Below are 27,347 nucleotides of genomic sequence, written 5' to 3' on the forward strand. Positions count from 1 at the left end.
ATATACTCTGGAGAGGGCTACGCTGATCCACGGGGAGGAGACTGTATGTACCTTAACAGTGGTCCGGCCATCAAATGTGAATGACTTGATTTGCCCATTTTCTAAGAAAACCTTCAGGACGTTGGGAATGAGGAGGAGAGCTTCCTTCTTCATCATTTTCTGTAAACAAGCAGGAAAGGACAAGGGGAGGGGCTCATTTAGAAGGAGGTAGGAAGCCAGAGGAAGGGTGTGAGAAGGGAGAGAGAAAAGGAGATGGAGACAGAGAGCCAAAGGTGTAAGAGGACAGAGACAGAGGAACGAGCAGATCAATAATACATGGGGACCAGAACCAAATTCTCCAACACGACACAGTCATATCAAAAGCTCACCTCCATTTGACATCACAGATCACCCATATTCTACTGTGGTTCAAACCTCCACAGATCAGAGCATAGGGATCAGCACACATCCCCTGAAGGGCTGATGACAGGCCTCCTTTGGAGTCTACTTTACCCACGTGATCTTATCTCCGACTTTTTAAAAAATACCTTCTACAAAGCTTCTAGACTGATCTTATCTCCTGATTCCTCCCTTTCCCCCAGCCTCTTCACAAGTGAAGATCACATCCCATCCAGGCCTTGGCCCTGCCTTTTCCCCTCCCTAGGCCCTTTCTGACCTGGCCCCTACCTAGTCTCCAGACTCACGTCTTGCATATTCCTAGTACCCACACCTCTAGACCTCTGATGATTCTTCATCATTCAGGGACTGTCCCACTCCTGCACAACACTTAGCATCTCTGACCCTGAGACATGAAGTGCTAGTAGCACACCAAATCATTGGGATGACCTGAAACACCCTCGGACATTTTTTCTTTCTTCCTTTCTTTCTCTTTCTCTCTTTCTTTCTTTCTTTTTCTTTCTTTTCTTTTCTTTTCTTTTCTTTTCTTTTCTTTTTTTTTATTTTGAGACCGAGTCTTGTTCTGACGCTCAGGCTGGAGTGTAGTGGCACGATCTTGGTTCACTGAAACCTCCACCTCCTCAGTTCAAGCAATTCTCCTACCTCAGCCTCTCCAATAGCTGGGATCACAGGCGAGAGTCACCACATCAGGCCCTCAGACATTTTCAAAAGCTCTCTAGTAGTGGGCAGTACTGATTCCGACTCAGAAGTTCTCAATAAAAATTCATTAAATAAGGGCTGTTCTCTTTCTCTGAGGACTCTAAAAGAAAAAAAAGGCTGTTCTCTCTGCGTTTCTCTTTTCCTCTTTGGCAAACTCCTATTTATCCTTCAAAACCCAGCTCAAATATGTATTCTGTAAAGTCTTGGTCTAATATCATCAGATACTTGGATGTGGTTTTCCATGCATTCCTATAGCAATTTATACACACTTCTCACTATGCTCTTACCATATTTTGTTTTGTTTTGTTTTTGAGACAGGGTCTCACTCTATTGCCCAGGCTAGAGTGCAGTGGTGCAATCATAGCTCACTGCAGCCTCAAACTCCTGGGCTTAAGTGATCCTCCCACCTCAGCCTCCCAAATAGCTAGGACTACAGGCATGTGCCACTATATCTAGCTAATTTTTTTCCTTTTTGTAGTGACAGGGTCTCACTATGTTGCCGAAACTCACCTTTATCATATTTTTGAAGGATATTTGTCTTTCACAATCAAATGATGAACTGAGAGCACAAGGACCATGTCCTATTTATCTTTGTAGTCCCAACACTAAAGAAAGTTTCTGGCACATGTTTGGTGCACACTAAGAGGCTGCTGAATGAATGGGCAGTAGGTGCTTAATGTGTACTTATTGAACAATCACACGCATCCCAACTATTTCCCTGGGCCAACGTCATCATCAGTTCTATAGGAATGGAAAAGCTGCAGAGATAACCAGATTCCTTAATTCACCGGGCATGCATTGAGCCTCTCCTGTATGCACAACATTATGCTAAGTCTCTATGAGAGCTACAGAAGATTTAAGTCCAGTCTTAAATTTTTGTTATAGTGACTTGGCACACATACACATTATAAAACCAAAGCAAACCAACAGGTATAAGATGGCTAAAGTTTCCTAGATAAGGCAAATTGGATTTTGATTTTGAAGGAGACGGTGGGTATGGATGATTTGAGAAGCCAGATGAGAACAGTCCAGACCTAGAGACTGTCACGTATCATTGACAAAGCATGAAAGGAGGAACAAGCAACTCCTCCTGGGTTGGGATATGGTTGATAGTTGGGAGGAGCCAAGAGACAAGCTTGGCTATGGTCAAGCCGAGGTGGGAAGTGATAGAATATAAAATTGGAAGAGTGTGACTCCCTGGTCCCCTCCCTAATCTTAAGATGCCTTGTTCCTGTCAGGCCCAGAGGCCCCGGATCCCCCAACCGATGACGCTCACGGTGGCAGGTTTTATTTAGCACACTGGGTTGGACTTAGATAATTACTTAATTGATTTTGCTTAAAAATAGAGTTGGCAAGGAACGCCCACAGGATTTATTTTTGCTCTGGCTGCTTAATAAAGCCTTGGAACACGAAAGGAAAGGGTTGATAGGACAGCCTGGAGTCACCTGGGCCTGGACTCCCCCAGGTCCTGACCTGTGATGAAGCTGCTATGGTCCATACTGGCTGCAGTATGGAGAAAGGTGCTGTTGTAACATCAGGTAATTTCATGAGTGTAGCGAAAGCTGGAAGATTGATGTCTGTCTCTCACCCAGACAAGAGCCTTGCACTATGCCTGATAGCCTGTCCAAGAAAAAGAAGTAACTCTAGGTGGGTCCCAGCTACTCTGCAGCATTTGCATTCAGATTAGACTGGAGTGGGGGCTTGTTTATGCCTGTAGCCTAGCTGTGATGTATGCAGAGGGAAATCATGGTGGAGGAAGGAGAGAGTGGGGAAGGGGAAGTAAAAGGGAGAGGAAGAGAGGAGAAGGAAGGGGAAGGGGGAGGAAGGGAAGGAGTTCTTCACTGGGTGGCCTGCCCTTGACTGATTACTCTGCAATGTTGAGATGGGGTAGGATGAACCTGTTCATGCTTCCCAAATCCAAGTCATATGTCCTCTGGGTTTTCAAGCACTCAGGACTCTTCCTGGTGACTTGGATCTTGGGGTCTGTTTCACCCTGATTTGCAGAGACTCAATTTTACTCCTCTTCCCCTCTGCTCACCAATTATCACGTCTCTTAAACATTTTCTGCTAGAATTGACACAGATCCCAGCTATCAATTATCCAGACAGTTTGCCCAGTGGGGTCCTATAGTCCCCTGGGCTTGCCAGCCTTCCTTGTGCAGAGATGGAGGAGGGTATAGGCTGATTTTGGGAATGAGAGTGAGGGAAATGGAGATGGAAGACACCTGTATCCTCTATCCCTTCTTCTCAGTGACTATGCCTCAAATAATATAGAAGTGCCTGGCACCCTGCTGATTTCCCTTCTCTGTCTGGGCCTGCTATCTTCTCCCGACAAGTGCGGCTGTGCCTCAGTACATAAATACCAAGGGCCTCCAGACAGCTCTGCCTGTCACAGCTATCAAAATCACACGAGTACCTGTTAGCTCTAGCTATCCCCTCCGCCCTCACCAGGATATCACTAACTTCTGCAGATTCCTGAGGGACTCGGCCAGAATGCATGACTGCTTAACACGCTTCTTTTCTGCTCTTCACCTGCCTCTTCTCATTTGCATACCTGGAGTCGACAGTTCATTGCATGTAAACCTCCCAAAGCAGTGAGAAACACTGTGGCTGACCAAGACACCCCAGATTGGCAGCTGCAAGGCATGGGATGTCAAATATTACCTGTCCTTCGAAACAATATCACCCAGTAGTAGATTCTGTATTATCTCAATTGGAACCACTTGTCCCCCTCAACATTGCCGAGAGGTATCCAGTAGCAGGGAACAGGTATTCATTTTGCCTCCCTTCTGGTGCTGAGAACACAGCAGGTGTCTAATAAAAACTTGGTGCCTTAATGAGAGTCTGTATCATTTCCACTAGGCAGCTTCACTCATCACTGCATGGCCTTTTCCAGTCAAGATGTGGAGTTGCAGGATCACTTAAATGTGAAGAGAGCTAAATTTCACCAGCCACTCATTCCTGGGTCTTCAGGAAGCCATTATTTCCTTCCTGTTTCTATCAAGTAGCAAGAGATGTGTATGGAGCACTCGCTCTGAGTGTAAGCGACTGTGTTAGGGATAGAAATTTCTCTAAGCATCAGAAGGCTCTTGAGTGAATCAATATATAGTCCTTCTCCCCACAATTCCTGGGGCCTCTCCAGATGTCACATATCCCTCTTCACTCACTACTTTTCCCCCTCCAGCACCTGGATGCTCCCACTCTAACCCATTGGGAAAGCTGTCCACCATAAGTAGCCCCAGAGCGAGAGCTTGACAGCCAGGCAGATTATGGCCAGGGGCTGAGGAGAGGGAGCCGAAGCTGCACTTACTGCATCTGTTTCTCCAACTGCCACCTGCTCAGAAAATCGAACCTTCACAGGATTGGACCTCAGCTTGGCCTTCTTCGCAGCACTGATGAAAGCAGATTTGGGGGACTGGAAAAAGAACAGAGAGCTGATGAGTTCTCCATCCCTGGGGCAAACCTGGCCTTTGTCACATCAGAGCTAAGATGTCCCAGTACAGGTACACTTTGCATTACTGATCAAGGAGTCAATAAATAAATATCGATTACCTACTAGGTGCAAGGCAGCGTGCTAAATGCTTCCCTGTATAGTTGGTGTGTTCTGAAAAGGCTGGGCATGAATTGAATTTGGGTAGCTTGAATCCCATTATTAATACTCTAGGCCTAGGGGAGTTTGCAAAAGTTCTTTGGTAATAACATACATTGAATTTTTATATATTTGGTTTTCTTTATGTGAGATAGACCTAAGTGGTGTCTTTTTTATGACATCTGAATATAAGCATCCCAAAGAATTTACAGAAATGATCTTATTCATCTCACAGACATGCCCTGCCCCTAGGAAGGAGTTGTATAGTGAATACTATTTTAGATGTGGGAGAAAGGAGACCTAGCACTCCAAAAGGATTTACCCACAGTTACTACACTGTTAGGTAATAGAGATGTGAGATTTAACCCAGGTCTCCTGGCTTTCTTGTTTTGGGCTCTGCACCACTTTGTTTATCCAATTCTGTTAGAAATGGCCAAAAAATCAGCACGGCGTTTTTTTTTTTTTTTTTTTTTTTTTTTTTAATAGAGTTTCACTCTTGGCACCCAGGCTGGAGTGCAATGGCACAATCTCAGCTCACTGCAACTTCTGATTCTTGGGTTCAAGTGATTCTCCAGCCTTGCCTCCTGAGTAGCTGGGATTACAGGTATGCGCCCCACACCCAGCTAATTTTGTATTTTTAGTAGAGATGGGGTCTCATCATGTTGGCCAGGCTGGTCTCGAACTCCTGACCTTAGGTGATCCACCTGTCTCAGCCTCCCAAAGTCCTGGGCTTACATGCCACCATGCCTGCTGGCTTTGTAGTTCTTGAAAACTCTCCCACAATTTTAGCAGGAAGCATGATTAGTAAACACTGGAAACTAAGCCTTTCCTGGTTGCTCCTTGGATTCTAGCTCCCTGATGAGCTCTGTATGGCCCAGCAAGCAGGAAATAGAGGAGGTGCGCTGAGGGGCATCCTCACTGTCTTTAGGGGGTCGTTTGTTCATTCATTTGACAAATTTAGCAAGGGCCTACTACATGCCACACACTGTTCTAGGTGATGAGGTATAGAGCAGTCAATAAGACAGACAAAACTCCCTAGCCTCATGGAGTGTCCATTCCAGCAGAGATAGAGAGAATAAATATCTTTTTGTATATTCACAAAAAGAAGGTAGCAAAGAAGGACTATGAGGAAAAATAAGGCAGGGTAAAGTACTACACAAGAGAATCAGTGAGTTAGGGTGGGAGTGGTGAGGGCATTATTTTATCAATTTTGAAATATATAATACATTATTATTAACTATATTCACCATGCTGTGCAGTAGATGTCAAAAACTTATTCCTCCTGTCTAACTGAGCCTTTGTACCCCTTGAACAGCATCTCCCCATTCCCTCCCCAACCTCAGTCTCTAGTGATCACCATTCTATGCTCCACTTCTATGATTTTGACTTTTTTAGATTATACATGTAAGTGAGATCATGCGGTATTTGTCTTTCTGTGTCTGGCTTATAATAAAAATAATTATTATTTCATTTAGTATAATGTCCTCCAAGTTCATCCATGTTGTAGCAAGTGACAGGATTTACTTCTTCTTAAAGGCTGAATAGTATTCCATTGTGTATTTATACCACATTTTCTTCATCCATTAATCTGTTGATGGTGGACACTTAGGTTGTTTCCATATCTTGGCTATGGTGAATAGTGCTGCCATGAACATGGGAATGCAGATGGCTCTTTGGCATAGTAATTTCAATTCCCTTGGATATATATTCACAAGTAGGATTGTGGAGGTTTTTTAAATTTTTTATTTTTGAGATGGAGTCTCGCTCTGTCACCAGGCTGGAGTGCAGTGGCACAATCTCAGCTCATTGCAACCTCTGCCTCTCGGGTTCAAGCAATTCTCCTGCATCAGCCTCCTGAGTAGCTGCAACTACATATGCACCACCATGCCCAGATAATTTTTGTATTTTTAGTAGAGACGGAGTTTCACCATGTTGGCCAGGATGGTCTTGATCTCTTGACCTCGTGATCCACCCACCTCGGCCTCCCAAAGTAGTGGGATTACAGGCGTCAACCACTGCACCAGGCCTTAGTTTTTTTTTTTTAGATGGAGTCTTGCTCTGTCGCCCAGGCTAGAGTGTAGTGGTATGACCTCGGCTCACTGCAACCTCTGCCTCTCCAGTTCAAGTGATTCACCTGCTTCAGCCTCCCAAGTAGCTGAGATTATAGGTGTGCATCACCATGCCCAGCTAATTTTTGTATTTTTGGTAGAGACAGGTTCTCACCATGTTGGCCAGGCTGGTCTCAAACTCCTGACCTCAAGTGATCCACCCACCTCAGCCTCCCAAAGTGCTGGGATTACAGGTCTCAGCCATGGCACCTGGTCACTGTGGGGGTTATTTTAGACAGGATGGTCAGGGAAGACCTCTCTGAGGATGAAACATTAAGCAGAAACTTAAGGAAGTGAGGGAGAGACGGTCACCAGGTTATCTGGAGAAAAGCTTCTGGGCAGAAAATACAATAAAGGCCTTGAGGTGAACTGAGGTGTATGAAGAACAGAAAGGAAGACCAAAGTGGCTAGAGTGGAATGATGGAGCAGGAGCGGCAGCGGGAGGGGAGATGCTCAGAGATGCAGCTGGGAGCTGGGTCATGTAGGACCTTGTAAACCATGGTGAGGACTTTGGATTTCACTCCACTACAGGGTTTTGATTGAACAGGGTCTGGTACGCATTTTAAAAGGAAGCTTCTGGCTCCTGTGTGGAAAACAAGTGTAGAAGGGCAATGGCAGAAGCAGGGAGAACAGTTGGGGGTCTCTAAGTACAATATTTGTAATTGCAATAAAATGGTTAAAACACAATGGAGGCTTGGGCTAGGATGGTAATGATGGAGATGATGAAAAATGAGTGAATTCTGGATATATTTTGAATACTGAATTAGGATGATATGTTGACTGGATCTGAGGGTGAGAAAAAGGGAGGTGTCAACTCGAAGAATGGAACTGCCATTTACTGAGATGAGGAGGACTAGGGAGTGAATCAGGTTTGGGGCCACTTCAAACCCACCACCCCTATGGGCCTTGCCATGGAGCCTAAGTCCTACAATCAGGAATTTCTTTGTGTTAAGGGCCTGAAGGTCCCTGCTAGCTGGGAATATATTAAGCTATTACCTACCATTTACACTGCAGTTGAGATTCATTTACCAGATCAGCCACAGGAGGGCAGGGCCCTAAGATATACATCAGAAACAAACGTCCTCATTGTGTCTTGGGCCCTGGTCCCAGCTGTGTTCTCTGTCGGAGCCAGCAATCTCATTCCCTACAGAGGGCAGATTGCAAAAAGCCACTTGTTTCACCTGAGTCCAGCAGAAACTCAAGCAGTGAGTGTCAGTCCTGGCTGCATGGTAGAAATGCTGGAGGAGCTTTTAAAAATCCTAAAGCCCAGGCCCCACCGCAGACCAATTACATCAGAATTCCTAGGGGTGAGGTCTGAGCATCATTATTTTTTTCAAGCTTCTGATGATTTCCAAATGCAGCCAAGATTAAGAACCATTGAGCTAAAGGAACCTTAGACTTCTCATCCTGAGCCAAAGGGGCAATTTGTTGGCAGCAGACAATATAGCACAATGAAATCCAGGGCTGGGGATCATTGCAGAAAGTGATTACAGTATTGATTATACATGGAGTTGATAAATGCCTTTGTGTGTTGCACAGCCTGGTGCTACAATCCTGAGCGGAGGCTGCTGGCTGAGGCAGGAGCAAGAGAAAGGGGCGAGATAGATAGAAAGATCTGTAACTATCCTCAGGCAGCTCTGTTTGATTCCATCTCCACAGTCATCCAAAGTTCCACCAAGGTGCCACAAACATGAGGCAAATGGAATCTTCTTTATACCTGACAGTCACCTTCTTTCTTCTCTGCCATCATCTGCCCTCAGATGCCTGCACGGCACACTGTGTGGAACAAGGCATCTCTAGAGGCCTGAATGGGCCATGCAGTCCAACCTTCATTTTCACATGTGAAACAGAGGCCTATGAAGAGGATACATTTTACCCAAAGTATTGAAATAATTGAGTAGCAGAGCTGAAACCAGAACCCAGGTTTCCTGAGCCTTGGATTAGTGGTTGTTCCCCCACAGCAGGCTAAAGTTGGAATTCCATTCCTGATCGTTCATCCACTGGTTCTCATTGTACCTTGGTGTTATTTAATGAACTCAAACAAATGAAGAACCCCAACTGGTATCTTTTTATGTATCCACCATGGTGGAGAGGATGGCATACTTGCTATCCCTACCAAAGATGCAAGATTAGATCCTGTCCTAGAAAGTTTCTGCTTATACCACTGAAAACCAAAGATTCAGATAATTATAGGAGCAGACCACAAAGGAGGAAATGAAATTGTCAATATTTTCAGGGATTATAGTAATTTCCAGGTGTCTGTTTCAGAGTTATTTTCAGCTTGTTAATGCTTTATTCCTCATTGACCCTTGTCCTGTTGGTCTTTAAGATGCCAACCTATTCTCGGTCTTCAGCCTTGATGCTGATGACTCACTCATTGCCAGCTGGTCTCTGGTAGATGTCATGGAGTCATGTCTAGCCTTATGCTCAGACACAGGTGAGGCCTGCTGTGCAGTGTGCTATGAGGGATCTCTCAGAGGCCTCTCTGTCCCACAGCATCTTCAAAGCTTAGCTGTGGGGCTTGAAGTTCGTAATATTAGGGGCACTCCTTTGAATTACAATGTTGAGAATTGGGAAGGTCCTGGTCAAAATGTGAATATGGTAGCAGGAAGGCATGATACACTTCACGGGCCAGCAAATTGCAGGCCTGCATGGGCCAAATCTTTCTCACCACCTGTTTTTGTAAATAAAGCTTTACTGGAGCACAGTTATGATCCTCATTTATGTATTGCCTATGGCTGCTTTTGTACTACTACATATGGCCTCCAAAGTCTAAAATACTTATTATATGGCTCTTCAGAGAAACAGTTTGCCAACCCCTGCACTAATTCATAACCATGCACTAACCAGCTGTTTTTAAAACTTGCCTGATGATAAGAATCACTGAGGAGTGCTTGTTAAAGCACAGATGCCTAGGCTCACACCAGATTTTAAAAGTTAGAATCTCTGGAAGAGTGGGGCCCAGAAGTCTATAATTGTTGAAGATATCCCAATCCATTAAGCATAGATTAATTGAGTATGTTAAGGCTGGAACGTTTGAGCTCTTCACTGACCCTATTTTTTTCTCCAAGCAGCTGGGAATCTCATTTTGCAACAGGCACCCTTTCCGGCTAAAATAAATTTTGGCTTGAAACACGAGACTAGAATTGCTAAGTACCTCTGGGGCCACTGCAAGCTCCTTGAAGCAAATATGAAGCCAGCAGTTTGGTGGAATAAGGAATAGAAGAGAGAGTCTGCCTTTCCTTTGGTGCAGAATTCAGCAGCTGGTTATTTTTTGATAATTTAAAAAAATTTGGTGGCTGTATTAGTACAGATGTCAAGGTTGCGATCAGTCAAATCTTGACCAAAGTCAGGTATAGGACCAAATATTTTAGAGCAAGATAGGGCCCCACTTTGCTGACTGAAAAAAATGAAGCTCAAAGCTTTGAAGCTTTGACTAATTCGCTCTTCTGCTGCTGGCTGGCTGCCTTTGACACTGAGCCTACTTATAATCAATTCCTATAGCCACCACTGTGGGAGCCTAGGACAATGGAGGACCATCCTGGTTTCACTGATCACTGCTAAGGGAACTAGGGGACATTCCTTCCCACACTCAAGTCTGCCTACACATGAACATATCCTCTCCCTGACTTCCAAAGCCCACCACAAACTACACCTGATTCTCTAACCACCTCTCTCCAATATCAACTTCTCCTGCACTTGGTGGTTCTGTCCATAGCTCCCTGCACACCCTGGGCTTGTTACCATCCTGGACCCACTTCATGCTACTTCCTCCCTGTCCCCATCCTTCAGGGTCCTCAGTGTCCTTTTGACCAGCTAAATGCCATCACTTTACAGCTTAGTTCAAATTCTACCTTTATCCTGAATCCTTCCCCAACTCCTCCATTTCCCTTGTTGGATTTCCTATAGTACTCCTGTTAATCCACACTACCATTGCTCATCTCCCCAACCAGGCTGTATAAGCAGAGATTCCATTTTATGTTAATATGTCTCCCCCTAGCACCAAGCACATAGTAGACATGGCATAAAATACATTAGTTGATTGTTAAGATTAATTATGAATTAGTTCATTAATTCAGCATATATGAGTATCTACCATCTGCCAAACGCTATACGTCAGAAAGATCTGTAGAAAACCACTTTCTCTGAGGTGGTTCCCATTACTTTGGCTTTCGTTTTCCGGCAAGGTGGCTCCAAGTAAAGGGGATTCCAGTTCTTTAAGTACAGGCTGTTTTCAGAACCAGAAAACTAGGGTTTCATTTGAAACAGACTGTCTGTGCTTGCTTTACCAGGGTCATACTAGGTCATAATCCAGTACTTTATCTGTTTAAAAATATTTACTGAGTACCTACTGTGTGCCAAGGTCTAAGGGTATCAAGATTAATAAATATCCAGTCAGTCATGAGGACTACTTGGTAATTCAAAGATTAAGGAACACCCTTAAATACGCAGAAGCTTATTAAGTGGCTATCTATGCAATACGGTTTGAGGGGCCCTAGGAAAGAGCTCCTGTGACCCATCTCCCTAGTTGTCTGCCATGCTATGAGTCGCTCTTACAAGGAAAATGTCATCTGAGAGAGATTCTATATCAGAATCATTTGATGAGCCTTTTTTTTTTTTTTTAGGCAGAGTGTCACTCTGTCGCCAGGTTGGAGTGCAGTGGCGCAATCTTGGCTCACTGCAATCTCCGCCTCCTGGGTTCAAGCGATTCCCCTGCCTCAGCCTCCCGAGTACCTGGGACTACAGGCATGTACCATCATGCCTGGCTAATTTTTTTGTATTTTAGTAGACACAGGGTTTCACCATGTTGGCCAGGGTAGTCTCGATTTCCTGACCTCGCGATCCGCCCACCTTGCCGTCCTAAAGTGCTGGGATTACAGGCATGAGCCACTGTGCCCGGCCTGGTGAGCCTTTTCAAAAGACCAATACCAGGGCCTCATCTCCAGAGATTCTAATTCAATGAGTCAGGGCAAGAGCCCAAGTATCAATATTTTTATGTTTTCTTTTCTTTTTTCCTGTGTCTGCTGCTCGAATGAATCAGAACTGATAGTTTTCAGAGCTTCTCAGATGGTTCTAGTGCATAATCAGGGTCAAGAACTATTACCAAGCCAGGCGCAGTGGCTCACGCCTATAATCACAACACTTTGGGAGGCTGAGGTGGGTGGATTACTTGAGGTCAGGAGTTCGAGACCAGCCTGACCAACATGGTGAAACCTCAGCTCTACTAAAAATACAAAAATTAGCCAATGTAGTGGCACACGCCTGTAATCCTAGCTACTGGGGTGGAGGGTCTGAAGCAGGAGAATCGCTTGAACCCGGGAGGCAGAGATTGCAGTTAAGTTGAGACGGCACCACTGCACTCCAGCCTGGGTGGTAGAGCAAGACTCTGTCTCAAAAAAAAAAAAAAAAAAAAAAAAAAAACACACACACACAAAACAAACAAACAAGAAAGAACCATTACCAGCCACCTATGTAGGAGTAGCTATTAAGCTATTATCAGCCACAGAATGTAGGAGCTATTTATAGAAAGAGACTTGCAGATTGTCTGGTCCATTGTTTCCTAAATTTTTATAACAAAAACAGGTTCCTGGGCCACATCCTGGACTTATCAGGGGGTTGTCTTCTGGAAGAATTGGTAATCAAGCTTTAATATGACAAGAGTTCAGCAAGAGGCAGGTCTCCTCACACCCATGAGATATCAAGTGCCTGCTGTCAACACAGTATTATTTTCTGTGATGTAGGAGGTATAACATTAAACACATGTTGGAGGTATTCAGGAAGCTTTCAGTATAGCTAAAGTGAGAAGATCTCTCAGCGGAGTCTTGTTAATGTAGTCATGTTCTATAACATTTCCACGAACATTGAATTAGTGAATACTGAACCGTTGCTACAATATTTCACATAGATTATGGTGTTAAATTTTAAAAACAACTCATCCTAGTAGCTTCTATGTTCTTTATTTTACAAAGAGAAAATGAAGCTCACAAGTGTTAAGTGACTTGCCTGAGGCCACTCCACTCACAGGTGCCAGAGTCAAGATTCCAACCCCGTCCAACTGGCCCCAGAACTGCAGTTTGCTTCTTGTACTACACTGCACTGCCCCCTATCGTCTCCATCCTCTGATTACCTCTGCATGGGAACTGACACAAGAAGGCAGAGCATCACCTTGTCCCACCTTGGCTGGGAACGTGTGCAGTGGGTAAATCAAAATTTCCACACTCTGCACATGTCTGCAAATGACCAGGGAGGTGCCATGAGTATTGATTTTGGGGGTTATAAATAAATTGTAGGGAGTAGGCAAATTTGCAAATAGGGAATCTGCAAATAATGAGGATCGACTATACATGTATGCAAGGCTGACATTCTGTTGGGATGGCCATACCAGTTGTAAAATATGGAAAGATTCTTTCACATTGATTGGTAAGAAGGCACTGCCCTAAGCTTCCTGGATGCCACCTGATCGCTCCTTCTGGACCTCCTTACAGATATAGATCAACTAAAGGATTAACATCTGGCACAAGTAGGAGTCCTGCAAGGCTCTGCTCTGGAGCTATTACCAGCTTATATTTTGACTGGGTTGACTCCTACTGTACAGGTAATTAAATGTTTTGACAATTACTTCTGTCTGTATGTGTTCATCCACTTCTATGCTCCAAGGGTTTAGAGAGCACAAGGCTGAGAACTAGAATGTAAGCTCGGTGAGGGCAGGGACCATGTCTGTCTTGTGCACTGCTATATTCCCAGCCTAGAAGAGTGTGCAGAATAGTAGGTATTCAATAGGCTTGATGAGTGAATGAACAAATTAGGGAAATGCTCATTGAGGTTAATTAGGCAAAGCAGTTTGGAGAACATGAGTATCAAACCAGGTCTTAAACAGACATGTATTAGAATAGATGAGGAATAGCACAAGGACAAAAGTCCATAGGGTAGTAAGACCTAAGAAGAAAATGTCCCTAAGAAGGAGAAGGAAATCAGCCTGACCACAGCAAAGGGGCCATGGGTTGGGACCTGCAGAGTGAGCAGAACAGGGGGTGAGGGAATGTTAGAGGCACTGGGATGGGAAAGTTGAGATGGAGACTGGGGGGAATGTTAGGCCCTTTGTTCAGCACCTAAGTTTGGACACTTGATTTTAGTTTAGGTTGCTTTGATGGCTGGAAGCTGGATTTCCTTCATTCCTTCAACCAATATTTATTGGCGCCTACTCTGTGCCAGGTGCTGGGGATACAGTAGTAACAAAACGTAGTCCCTACCCTCACGGAGCTGACATTCTAATGAGGGACAGAGAAAATAAACATGTAAATATAATATCTCATGGGAATGTAAAATGGCACAACCACTTTGAAAAACAGTCTGGCAGTTTTTTAATAGTCTAAATATACACTTACTATTTGACCTAGCAATTGTACGCTTGGGCGTTTATCTCAGAGAAATGAAAACTTATGCCCACAAAAATCCTGTACACAAATATTATAGCAGCTTTATTTGTAGTAGCCCAAAACTGGAAACAACCCACATGCCCTTCAATGAGTGCATGATTAAAAAACTGTGGTACATCCACACCATGGAATACCGTGGACTTCTACTCAGCAATAAAATAGAACAAAATATTGATGCATGCAGCAAGTTGGATGAATCTCGAGGGCATTTTGCTAAGTGAAAAGAGCCAGTCCCCAAAGGTTACATATTATATAATTATATTTATATTTTATTTATTTATTTGTTTGTTTATTTATTTATTTTGAGATGGAGTCTTGCTGTGTTGCCCAGGCTAGAGTGCAGTGGTGTGATCTCGGCTCACTGAAACCTCTGCCTGCTGGGTTCAAGCAATTCTCCTGACGCAGCCTCCTATGTAGCTGGGACTACAGGTGCACGCCACCACGCCTGGCTAACTCTTTGTATTTTTAGTAGAGATGGGTTTTCACCATGCTGGCCAGGCTGGTATCAAACTCCTGACCTCATGATCCACCCACTTCGGCCTCCCAAAGTGCTGGGATTACAGGTGTGAGCCAGCATGCCCGGCCTTTTTGTCTGTTTTTTTAGAGAAGTGGTCTTGCTCTATTGCCGAGGCTGGAGTATAGTGGTGCTATCATAGCTCACTGCAGTCTCCAACACCTGGGCTCAAGCAATCCTGCTGCCTCAGCCTCTCAAGTAGCTGAGACTACAGGTGTGCATTAGCACACCTGGCTAAATTAAAAAGAAAATTTTTAGAGATGAAGTGTCACTCTATGTTGTTCAGGCTGATCTCAAACTCCTGGCCTCAAGTGATCCTCCCACCTCAGCCTCCTAAGTAGCTGGAATTCCAGATAAGAGCCACACTGCCTTGCTTCCATTTATATAATAATTTTGAAATAATAATATTACAGAAATGGAAAGTGGTTGACAGGGATTGGGGGTGGGGGTGAAGTGAGTGTGGTTATAAAAAGACAACATGAGGAATCCTTTTGTTGATAGACTTGTCCAGTGACTTTTTAAAATTTTAAATGTTTGTGGATACATAGTAAGTATATATATTTGTAGGGAACATAAGATACTTTGACACAGGCATGCAATGTGTAATAACTATATTATGGTAAATGGGGTATCTTGACTGTGTTGGTGGACATATAAACTCACATATGATAAATTCATATTGAACCATATACATATGTTGTATCATTTTTTCTGGTTTTGCTATTGCACATAGTCTTTGTTTTGTATTGTTTTGTTTTGTTTTTTGAGATGGAGTCTCGCTCTGTCACCCAGGCTGGAGTGCGGTGGTATGATCTCAGCTCACTGCAACCTGTGCTCCTGGGCTCAAACGATTCTCATGCCTCAGCCTCCTGAGCAGCTGGGACTACAGTGCGTTCCACCACGCCTGGCTAACTTTTTTGTATTTTGTGTAGGGACAGGATTTCACCATGTTGGCCTGGCTGGTCTTGAACTCCTGGCCTCAAGTGGTCCGCCTGCCTTGGCCTCCCAAAGTGCTGGGATTACAGATGTGAGCCACTGTGTCCAACCTATTGCACATAGTTATATAAGATGTAACCATTGGGAGAAACAGGGTAACAGGTACATGGTATATCTCTGTACTATCACTGCAACTTCTTCTGAGCTATAATTATTTCAAAAAAAAGTTAAAAAATATAATATTTCAGCTCTGATGAAGAAGTAAGCAGTATCAGGAGACAGTGACAGGTAGATGCTATTTTAGAAAGAGTAGTGAAGGGAGGCTTCTGCAAGAAGGTGAGATTTGATAAGACTTGACTAACAAAGTAAACCCACACTGGGTCTATGATCAGAGTAGTAAATTCTAACCACACATCAAGCATGTTTTAGTGCGAGAACTGGTGGTCATTTTCAAGACAGGAGATTGGGAAGTTCAGACTGACTGCCCATTTCGCACTAGGCAACTGCATGCATGCAGCAAAGTAGTGGGGTGGGGGGACTACTGGTAACAACAATGGAGGGGTGGGGCTTGCCTGCCCAGAGACAGAGAACTGGAACGGAGAAAGGCCTATCTGCCTGGGAGCATTGTGTGTACATATGTGAGAGAGTGCATGAGTGTGTCTATATGTGAATAGTGCATTTATGTGAGAATATGTATGTGTATGAGTGTGTGAGTGTATGTGTGTGAGTGTACACCGAGGATCTGTGTGAGTCTATTATGTAGGAGTGTGTGAATGAATGTGCGAGTATATTGTGTGTATGTATCAGTGTGTTTGTATGTGTGTGAGTGTATGAGTGTGTGAGTGAAGTTCACACTGATGAAGACGAGGTCTGGGAGCTGGGGGCCATGGGGAGAGGCAGTTAGTTTGAACCAGGATTGATTTGAACCCTGCTCTTGCCTGGTGAGGCCATGCTGTGCGCTTGTGTTCCATTCCTCACTATGTCATCTCTGTCTCTGGAAAATCTTGCCCCATCCCTCAAGGTCCAGCTCAGGTGCAGCCTCCTCCTTTACGCCTTCTCTGATTTCATGTACCCTACCCCCAACAGATGTGACCTCTCCTGTGGCTATACGTTGAGGGTATGGCATCCATGCTGGGGTGCAGAGGACTGTTGGGGACATTAACAAGGGGACAGGTAGGCTGGAGGTAGAATGAGGGTTCCGAATTTTGCACATGGAAGTTTTGCATCTGGGTTCGTGCACTTACATTAAGATTGCTATAAGGATATAACCAATAATGGACACTGAACTTTCTAAAATCCAACTCTTGAGGAGCGGGGCCTACTTATTAAAAATTTTTACTTTTAATAAGTAGTCCTGGCAACTAGTATGATCAGGTATGTTTAGGAAACACTGTTCTACTTTAAATCTCTCAATGTACAGATGACGAAACAGATCCAGAATGAAGAACTGACTCATCCAAGGTCACACAACCAGTTAAGTGACTGCACCAGGACGAAGATGAATTTGTTTGTCCAACTGTACCTCCCAGCAACTTTATATTAAATTCCCTCACATACGGTGCTGTGTCTCATACATTGTAGGTCATTTATATGAATAAGATAGCACCTATCATCATCCAGGACTTTATGAGAGTTCACATTGAACAGATACATTTTAATGGAGCATAGCCAAAAAGAAGTGGAAACTGTATTTGGAATTGAGTCAGTGGGCAGCTTAAGTGGGTAAAGCAGAAAGTGCAGGAAGAACACAGTGCAGGACAGAACACAGCACAGCACAGCCCTTCAAAATCCTCAGCTATGGACGTGAGCAGAGACATGGTGTTCAGAAGGTATTCTTTATGTTCACCCCTAAATCTGAACTCCCAACCCCATCACTGTTGCTTTCCAATATGGTAACGTCATCTCTTCTCAGTCAGGAGGAAGGGCAATGGCAAAGAGGCTCACTCACCTGATGAGTGTGCAGAACTGTAAGAACGATGAATTCCTTAGCGCTCCTACAGAGAAAAGAGGGAACAGGAGAGTAGTGTATCATGCACTAGGTATTCATCTAATACAAGAAGCAACACCAGAATTTTCCCCTGGCTGCATTCAGGTATATGGATTAGGACAGAGGGCAATCTGAGTGTCTGCATGGAAGCTTCGCCTGCCATCATTTGTGGAGGCTGACATAAGCCATCCATACTAGTTCACAAAGGCATCCGAAGATGGTATTACCATTACCTCTGGGGTTGTCATTTTTTAGGTCTTCTTTTCATATTCCTTCTCACATACTCTCTGTAGAAATCTTCAAACCTTAGTCCAACTTTATCTGTAGACTAGAAAATTCTCAAGGAAAACTAAAAGCCTACATTGTGGAACTCAAAGTCAGAGAGTCATGGGAACCATGGACAATAATTGTTAGTAATTTGATATTTAAGTGAGAGGAGAAATTCAAAGGAAAAACCCCAAAGGAGGTCATTTGGTCACCATGACTCATACTCAGCAGATTTGTTTCAATTGAGGGACCAAAAAAGAGAGCCAAGGAGCAACAGATGGAAGCCAAAACTCTCCAGATAGCAAATATTCAAAAGAATGAAGAATATGAAACTCTTGAGGCAAGAATTATGCCAATGATCAAAGAGGCTGTGAGGTATGAAAATTCTCTCCCAGGAATACATAATCCTTTAAAAGAACTAAAAGAAATGGAAATAGTTTGCCTTGAAGGAGCTTCCCCTCTCCTTGCTGGCCCTTTTCAAATGTTTATGTGAACAAAGTTATTTAAGAAGTAGAGTCAAGTTGCCCTTGATTCTGGGTATTCAAGAAATGCCAAGGCCTGCAGCTCAAGGACTTTGAACATTTCCCACATTTGGTGAGGCAAACTACAGGGATTAATCAGCCCCAGGGTCTGAGAAGTTCCCAGAAGTAAAGAGCTGTGTTCCAGGAAAAATACTACAGGAAATCTTTCATCTTGAACAGGGAAGGGGAATAACATAAGTTGAATTATGTGACTCATCTCCTCCAGCCCCTTCCATGTCTCCCCATTTCATTTAGAACAAAGCCACAGTCCTTATGATGGCTTCAATGGTTCTCCATTACCTAGACCTATTTTCTACACCTCTCCTCTTTCCTTATCAACTCCAGTCCTACTGGCTTCTCCCCTGTTCCACAATTGTGGCAGACACACTCCTGGCCTTAGGGCCTTTGCACTGGCTGTTCTCTCTCTAATACCTTCTCCTCCTTCAAGTCTTTTTTCAAATGTCACCTTTTCAATGAGGCCAACACCGGCCCTAGTGTTTACTTTCATTTTGCACCCCTGTGCCCAGCACTCCTGACCGTCTTTACCTGATCTATTCTCTATTCTTAATAACATTTATCAACTTCTAATATGTTGCACAACTACTTATCAGCTTTTCTGCTTAGGATGTGTCTCCTTTCACTAAAATGTAAACTCCAATGAGCCAGGGATCTTTGTTTGTCTCACTCACTGCTGTATCTTCAGTGTCTGGAACAGTGCCTGGTGCATCGAAGACAATAATAAATATTGGTTGATTGATTGAATGAATGAATACCCACTGGCTCCCAGGGTTATCAAGAGTGTGCTCTGCTTTAACCCTGAAGGAGCTCTGGAGCCCCTCACAAAATCAGCCTACCTTGTTCTAGAGTGCAAAGATAGCCACTAAAAGCAAAGCAGTGACTTCCGAGGGACAAGGCAGAAAAAACCCCAACATGCCCTAATAGGGTAGAAATTACTCACCCCATATTGGTGTGGTAGCAGAGGGTGGAGGGTGGGGAAATGCAATAGACAACTGGACTTGAAGAAGAGACAAAGTAAAGATCATTAGGGATCAGACACATTTCAAGATATTGAGCTGGAGGGAGCATGCCAAGGAAAACATGCTCTGGACTTGAGGGAGCATTCCAAAGCTCTCCAGAGCTGGTTAGAGGGCGCTGTTCCACACACAGAACGCTAGGTCTGCCTTTGAAGGCAAGGGAGGAGCTCTGGGACCAGGTGGGCTTTTGGGAGCCCCAGAAAGATGAGTAGGATGAAAACACTCTGAACCAGGAGGAGTTGAAGGAGATGGAGGTAGAGATGAAGACAGACTATGCAAGGGGATGAGAGAGAGGGTGAGAAAGGGAGAGAGAAAAGGAGAGAGAGAGAAAAAGCAAGCATGTACATGGTTCCATTTGGAGTGAAATAGCCAAGCTTCCCCAAACTGAGGTTAGCCTATGGAATTAAGAGCCTCTACCTCTTATTCTCTAATTCATTTTCGACAAATCTACTTCAGGGTGTGTGTATGTGGTGTGAATGTGGGATAGGAGAGTGTGTATAGTGTGTGGTGTGTGTGTGCGTATATGTGTGTAGGGGTAAAGACGATGTGATTATTCTGCATTTACAGAGAACAGTGATCCTACAGCATTCCCTTTCTTTGTCATCTGCTGCCATCTGGGGAGAGCATTAAGGGGCCACAAACACTACGGGCAGTATCCACACTGTGAGGTTCTTTTCCTCAACCCCCTGGCCAGGGATTCTGATTTTTTTCTGGAGCGAGGGAGTTGGTTAATGTCTTGCTTGCACTGTGCATGCCTAGGATGTTCTTTTAGTGGCTTGATTCTCATCTGTCACTTGGTCTGTCCCACCAGACAAAAACAAAGGGGCTGTGATGAGGAGATTCCTCGGGTGGGGGGAGGTGGAGGTGACACTCCAGCAGGGAGTTCTTTGTGTTTGTTCACATAATTGTGAAGCCAGTGTGTGTGATGCTAAGCCAGTGTGGGTGAGGGCTCCTGCTGACCCTAAATAGCTGGCCCCTGAAGTTCAGGAACCCTGTCTAGGGCTTCTCTGCCTGGAAGGATTCTGCTCTCAGAATGAGGGAGGACAGTAGTAGCCCCATGTCACTGGTGAGACAGGGGTAGGGATACTGATCAGCTCCTGCCAAGAGGCCCCTGTTACCTGATAAGTTCTATGAGCCTCTCCCTGGGGGCTTCACTCACGTCTTCCTCATTAATAGCCACAATCTGGTCACCAGCCAGGAGCTTGTTCTCAGAGGGGCCTCCTGCAAAGGAGAGGAGAGAAGTGTGAGGGCTTAGGGCTACTGCTGGGAAAGTCCAGGTCTGGGAAAGTTCCCCATGACTGCAGAAGCTGAAGTGGGTGCTGAGGCCTGGAGATGGTGCAGGCTGAGCAGTGGTGGTGTAGGGGGTGCTATTCGAGCTTTCTGCTGCTGCTGCTGCCGCTGCTGCTGCTGCCGCCTATAAGCAGATGGAGGGCAGAGGAATGAAGACATAGAATGGAGTGGACCTCCTTTAGCTCCATGCCAAGGAAGACATGCTCTAGACTTCAGGAGGGAGCATTCCAAAGCCCTCTAGAGCTGGTTAGAGGGTGCTGTTCCAAACACAAAATGCTAAGTCTGCCTTTGAAGGCAAGGGAGGGGTTCTAGGACCACGTGGGCTTTTGGGAGCCCCAGAGAGATAAGTGGGATGAAAACATTTTATCTGGGCATGGTTTGGTAGCAAAAGGTCCGACACTCAGATTAGGTCAATGCGTGTTTTACTGGCTTGCTTCTTAACAAGGAACACAGACTTCCATCTCTCAGAAGGGACTTGCTTAGGCACAAGGAATGACTTCTAGCCTACTGGAGGTGGTCAGGTGACAGGAGGAGGAGGAAGGATCTTCTTACTTGAATATTATTTATACTTACTGGTCTGGAAGGACTTAGGCATTGACTTGTCTGAAGACAGAGGTAAAAAAAACCCTAAAGGGTAATTTTTTTTTCAACACTGAGACATGTCACTGTCCAATAAATAAGGGGAACAAAGCACATACCCTTGGGCAGTTAGATATTTGTATTCTCTCCTTCCCATTTCTTTCTTTTCTTTCTTTCTTTCATTTTATGTAGTCTGACTCTGTTGCCCAGGCTGGAGTGCAGTTGTGCAATCTCATGCAATCTCAGCTCACTGCAACCTCCCCCTCCTGGATTCAACAGATTCTCCTACCTCAGCCTCCTGAGTAGCTGGGATGACAGGTGCACTCCACCACACCCAGCTAATTTTTGTATTTTTAGTAGAGACGGAACTTGGCCAGGTTGGCCAGGGTGGTCTTGAACCTCAGGTGATCTGCCCACTTCAGCCTCCCAAAGTGCTGGGATTACAGGCATGAGCTGTCGTGCCCACCTCTCCTTCCCATTTCTACTGCAAGGTTAAGAAAACAGGCCTATACGAGGGCCGTACCTTCTTGATTGGGGCAAAGGGTGAGGGTAGAGGGGTACCACAAGGGTGTGCTACCTCTGATGTTTAGCAAAGATCTTCTTGGAGAAACGCTTCTCAGAGACTTGGGGAGAATGAGAAATCAGATCTAGCCTGACTCAAATTTGAAAGAAATATTCAGTGACACGACTCACTATCAAACCCGCCTTGACTCTTGGCTATGTCCACCTTGAAGGGCCAGATCCCAACTTCTCCCTCTCGCTCCAAAGAAGGGTGCTGCCCAAATTCCAAAAATATGAGCATACAAAGCAAATATGTCACTTGGGCACAGCTCAAATATGTCACTTGAGCACAGCACAATAGGTTCTACACTCTAGAGCCATTGAGCTGTGCTCAAGTGACATATTGAGGATGCTGAGATGGCTCTGCCAGCACAGGCAGCAGGATTCACTGCTCAAGCAGCAGTTTCCCTAAACACACTAGGCCGAATCTCCTGACAGTACACTAGCTTCAGGAGTAGAGTATGGTGGTGAAGAGCATACTCTTTACAGCCAGACAGACATGGACTTTAATCTGAATCTGCAATTCACTGGTTGTGTGACCTTGGACAAGACATTTAATCTCTCTGATTCTCTCTTACCTCATCTATAAAATGGGAAAATAACAGTATATTTACACCATAGGAATGTTGGGAAGATGAATGAGATGATAAATATACAGCACTTAAAACAGCTGATTGAAGTTGCTAAGAATTGGGTAATTGGTAGTTATACCATCCAAGGGACAATTCCTTCAACTCATTCATTCCTTCTATCTACTTCTGCCAAAAATGCCAGTCTCTTAGGTGGAGGCCACTCTGTCTTCTTCCTCCTTTCCCTCCCCTCCCTTTCTTCTGTCTAACAGAAGAGGTCCTCATGGACCTCAACCGCCTTTATGAGCCTTGGCCCTTTGACGGCACTGGCAACATCGGTCTACCACTGCTTTCACAAATGGTTTGTTGGCTTGATCAACCATAATTGCTCCTCTGTAGGATACTTTTCTGTCTTTATTATGGCCTTAAGTAAAGAACCAAACAAGTCCTGTGCATTCAGGAGCCACCTGGGCCAGAAGTAGTACTATGGATCAGCCTTTTATAGGGCTGCACATGCCAGCCCCACGGCTTTTTGTGGTTCTTGCCTGGAAGTTTTATTCTCTTCACCCCTCCAACTCCTTCTTCATTGTCGTACCTTTGGCAGTTGACCTCCTCTAGGCCTGGGGGCTTTCTTCAGCTCTGCAAATTCTGCCTCATTTGAAGTTCAAGTAGGGGCTCCTGGTGGCCTATTACTAAGTGTTAGCTGGTCCCTCTTTCCCAGGATAAATTTGATTTCTGATCAGAGATTCAAAACCTTTTTGCCAAACTGCACGACTAACTCTGGAGCCTTAGGTCAGCCACGGACTCCTGTACTAAATTGTTGTTGTGTATGTGTGCTTTTTTTTCCTCTGTGCCCTCTAGTTGAAGAGAGAGCTTACAAAAATCTTTTTCTTTTCCTTGGAGGATTGCAAAATTCATCAAATTTCTGCAAGACCAGTTTGTACTCTGACTGCTCCTCTTGACTGAGCGAGAAACTTGTAAACATCTAAAGCCTCAGGCCCAGCAAGTCAGGAATAAAGCTCCATTCTGTCTGTCTTTTTTGTCAATGCCTAGCAGATTCAAAACAAAACAGTACTTTAGCCTTTTCCCATTTCAGTCATGATGGCAGGGCTTCATAGCTAAGGTGAGGCTTTGCTTGTTTTATTCCACATGGTCCCTTTCAGGCCCTACTTCCCCTGCATGGCTCAAATAGGCCCAGGCGCAAGCCTTGGCTCTGCTGCTTTATAGCTGAGTGACCCTGGACAAGTCATTTCTCTTTCATTATGCCTCAGTTTCCTTGTTTGCAAAATGGGAAATGATTTTCTGATTTACCTTGCAGGGGTGGCTGTGAGTATTAAACAAGACGATGCAAAGCACATAGTAGATACTTAATCAACGGTAGATGTTTGGTACTGCCACTCAGCCATTCAGAGATTTCATTATCCTTTCCTCTCCTATCCCACCTGTGGTCTGTATCTTGATTCTGGTCTTCAATGGCTGACCTATTTCATGTATATGTCTCCACAGCCTGATAGTTAGATTCTTGAGAACAGGAACTGTGTATTATACTTCCCTACAACATTGCTAGGCTTAGAGTAGGCAATCTATGAATACTTGTTGAATTAAATAGAATAGGTACTTTGTTTTGCAAGGCATTATGGCTCTTTTATGAATGTTCGATGCAAACGGAAGCTTTATTAAGATCCAGACACTATTAAACAATCAACTGCAGCCTTTTTCTAGGGCTCCTAACAGCCTCAATGGTTTGTGTCTATCAGTCTTAAAAGGCCAGCTCCCTCACACAGTTATTGTTTGGCAAGTCTTCAACCATTCTTCATGAATTCTTCAGCAACACAGGTAGAATAATTGGAAGCTCTGCTTTTTGGGAAGATATGTATGTGTTGGGAGACAGGAATCAGGGCTAGGGGGACACTCTGAGGGACACCTACCTGGCCTCACAGATCGAACCACCACAGGCCTCTCACTGCCAGCCACGAAGCCAAAGCCATATATAGGGTCTCGGTGAATGGTCACTTGTCGCAGTATCTCTGCTGGCAGCTGCTCACATTCCATATCATTTGCGCTCTCTTCCTGCATCACATGACTGGGGAAAAGGGAAGATGGGAGCAAAACAAGATGCACAGGGAACTAAGCCTCAGAACCAGCTGGGAGAGACGCCGGTTAGGGTTCTGACCCTGGCACCCAGGAGTTTACAGCTTATCTTCCTACATCCTCGGGAACCAATAGAGATGATGACTGCCTCATATTTCAGATTGGAGAAAGAGAAATCTAGAAACTGTCTTCAGGGCTAGAGCCAATAGAAGAAACTGATGTCATGAGCCTGAAATTAGAGTCAGACCCTTCCCCTCAGATACTGGGACTCCAGAAGGAATCCAATGCAAATATTCTGCAGAAGATAACTGGTATCCTCCATTGACTTAGCTATTAACTCCCTAAAGGAAACCAAAACTTTGCAGGAAGAGACCACAAGACAGACAAGTAAGTGGCAGAAGAAATGTGAAGTTGTTCCGGAAGATGGAGCATCTTCATGAAGTCTTGATGCATTTTTTTTTTGAGATGAAGTCTCACTCTGTCACCCAGGCTGGAGTGCAGTGGCACAATCTCAGCTCACCACAACCTCTGCCTCCTGGGTTCAAGTGATTCTCCTGCCTCAGCCTCCCAAGTAGCTGGAACTGCAGACATGTGCCACCATGCCCAGCTAATTTTTGTATTTTTAGTAGAGGTGGGGTTTTGCCACGTTGGCCAGGCTGGTCTCGAACTCCTGGTCTCAAGTGATCCTCTCACCTCAGCCTCCCAAAGTGCTGGGATTATAGGCGAGAACCACCACAACCAGCCCATACTGATGCAATTTTAAGGTTGAATATATCTTAGGATGTATAAAAAAATAAATGATTTAGGCAGCATATATAAATAAATGTGCTAATGTCTGGGACCACATTTGTCCATAATGCCAGTGTCTTTCAGTTAATGAAACACCTGGAAAAGAGTTCCTGTAGACCAGAAGGGGAGCTGTATCTTGGGGCTGCCAGCATACCTGAAAGCCCAGAGGAGCTGGGAGAAGAGAAATCGCTGACCTAACACTGGGGAGAGATTATGCATTGTTCTCCCGATGCCCACAACTTAAGTGACTAAAGCTTAGGGATTCCAGAAGAGCTTCATAAATTCTCCATCAAGAACCAGGGGAGGAATACTGCAGGGAAGAAGGAGTTTGAGTGTAGTACTCAAGTGAAGAGTCCTCAAGGGTGAGGGTGTAGAAACATCGAGGCCTGTGATGGCACTGGTTGCCAAGGACAGGGAAGGAGGTAAAAGGAGGAATGAATGGTCAATGGGAAGGGCAGAGCATGTAGAGATAAAGGAGAGAGGGCCAGGGCCAAGTGACCCAGAGCCTTAGCTCGCTCGTCTGGCATCACTACAGCCCCAGACTTTTAGGTGTTCTCTATAGATGGGGCTTAAGTTTTCTAGCCTCAGTAAGTATGTTTGCTAAAATTATGGTTCAAGGCAGAGCCCTTCAGAACAAAATACAGAGGGCCAGGGCCAGGAGCTAATTAATAAGCTAGTATAAGGTTTGTAAAAATAAGTAGGAGGTTTTGACACTCTGAGGGCAATGCGATTCTTTTTTTTTTTTTTTTTTTTTTCTTTATGGAGTCTTGCTCTGTTGCCCAGGCTGGAGTGTAGTGGCATGATCTCGGCAACCTGCATCTCCCAGGTTCAGGCGTCTCTTGCCTCAGTCTCCAGGAGAGTAGCTGCGATTACAGACACATGCCACCACGCCTGGCTAATTTTTGTATTTTTAGTAGAGATGGGGTTTCACCTTGTTGGCCAGGCTGGTCTTGAACTCCTGACCTCAGGAGATCCACCCACCTTGGCCTCCTAAAGTGCTGGGATTACAGGCGTAAGCCACCACACTTGGACGAGAGCAATGCAATTCTTTATTAGCTGAGAATATCAAATTCATCAGTAGCAAATGGTTTCAAGCATTTAGGTTGTTTATCAGGACACAGTTTCAGTAATTAGGGAGAAGCTTTAGGACTATTTATAAGGGAAGGGGAAAAGATTTAGAATAATGGTATAAAAAAGAAATTCATAGCCTGGCAAAGAACCTTGAAGTTGTCTCTATCATATAAGATCTCTCTGGCTGCACCTCACGCTGGCTTGGAGTCTGTCTGTCACCCCTTAGGGAGGTGGAAGGGGATGCTAGGAAGAGGTCAAGCCTCTAGAAGGCGAATTCAGAAACTTGCTCCTTCCCTCTCACACCACTAAGATAAATGGTCACTTTTCAATGGAAAGTCACTCGGAAGCTGGAATGTGTCTGATTAGTGTCCTGGACAGGCACCCTCCTGGGATAGGAACCCTCTGAAGCTGGCTACAGGCTGGCGTCTCTTTCAGTTTGGCTCCTGGTGGCAGGCAGGAGCATGTCCTTGAAGGGAGCCAGAGAGCATCTTCCTGCAGCTGCCGTCTTGTCTCACTCCTAGGGCTATTTGGGAAATGAGCCCTTTGCTTCCTGCCACCCGAACTTGTTGGCACTAAAAGGACTTCTTGGGATGGCACCAGCTCATTTCCGACATGGGCATCAGCCAGGGAAGGCTGTGCAAACTGTGGCATGGGGAGCAGGAGCTCCGGCAAGGAAGACAGACACAGGTGTGCTGCGGAAGCGCTTGGGACACTGTCCTACGCTCAGCGCTCCCCCTTGATCCCTACCACTGCAGCCTCCCATTTGCTCCTTTTTCCTTTCTTTGAAGCAGAAGACACTTTAGTTTCCATTGGGCCTTGAGGTACTATCACTTCTGAAGAAAATGGGCATTCCTGGAGCCAGAGGAATCAATAAGCAAATAGTGTTTTGTGACAGAAGTGCTTTGCTTTAT

The 27,347-nt window shown here is 44.8% G+C and overlaps 1 protein-coding gene across 2 annotated transcripts in view; it reads right to left on the minus strand.

Annotated features, from left to right (window-relative positions):
- Positions 1 to 27,347, minus strand: part of FRMPD3 (FERM and PDZ domain containing 3) — a 92,566-nt gene that overhangs the window by 49,569 nt on the left and 15,650 nt on the right. The window contains exons 2-6 of one of the 2 annotated variants that reach the window (XM_032250904.1): positions 24,414 to 24,568; positions 20,605 to 20,707; positions 17,626 to 17,671; positions 4,405 to 4,509; positions 52 to 159 (exon numbers count right to left, since the gene is read on the minus strand). In XM_032250904.1, the coding sequence (XP_032106795.1) occupies positions 52 to 159; positions 4,405 to 4,509; positions 17,626 to 17,671; positions 20,605 to 20,707; positions 24,414 to 24,561 (510 nt within the window). In that variant the 5' untranslated portion in view covers positions 24,562 to 24,568. Of the gene's footprint in view, positions 1 to 51; positions 160 to 4,404; positions 4,510 to 17,625; positions 17,672 to 20,604; positions 20,708 to 24,413; positions 24,569 to 27,347 lie in introns of those variants that run through there. The other variant, XM_032250903.1, reaches the window with a different exon arrangement.

Source organism: Sapajus apella, unplaced genomic scaffold (genome assembly GCF_009761245.1).
Source record: "Sapajus apella isolate SASKATOON/1434 unplaced genomic scaffold, GSC_monkey_1.0 scaffold73, whole genome shotgun sequence".
Lineage (NCBI taxonomy): Eukaryota > Metazoa > Chordata > Mammalia > Primates > Cebidae > Sapajus > Sapajus apella.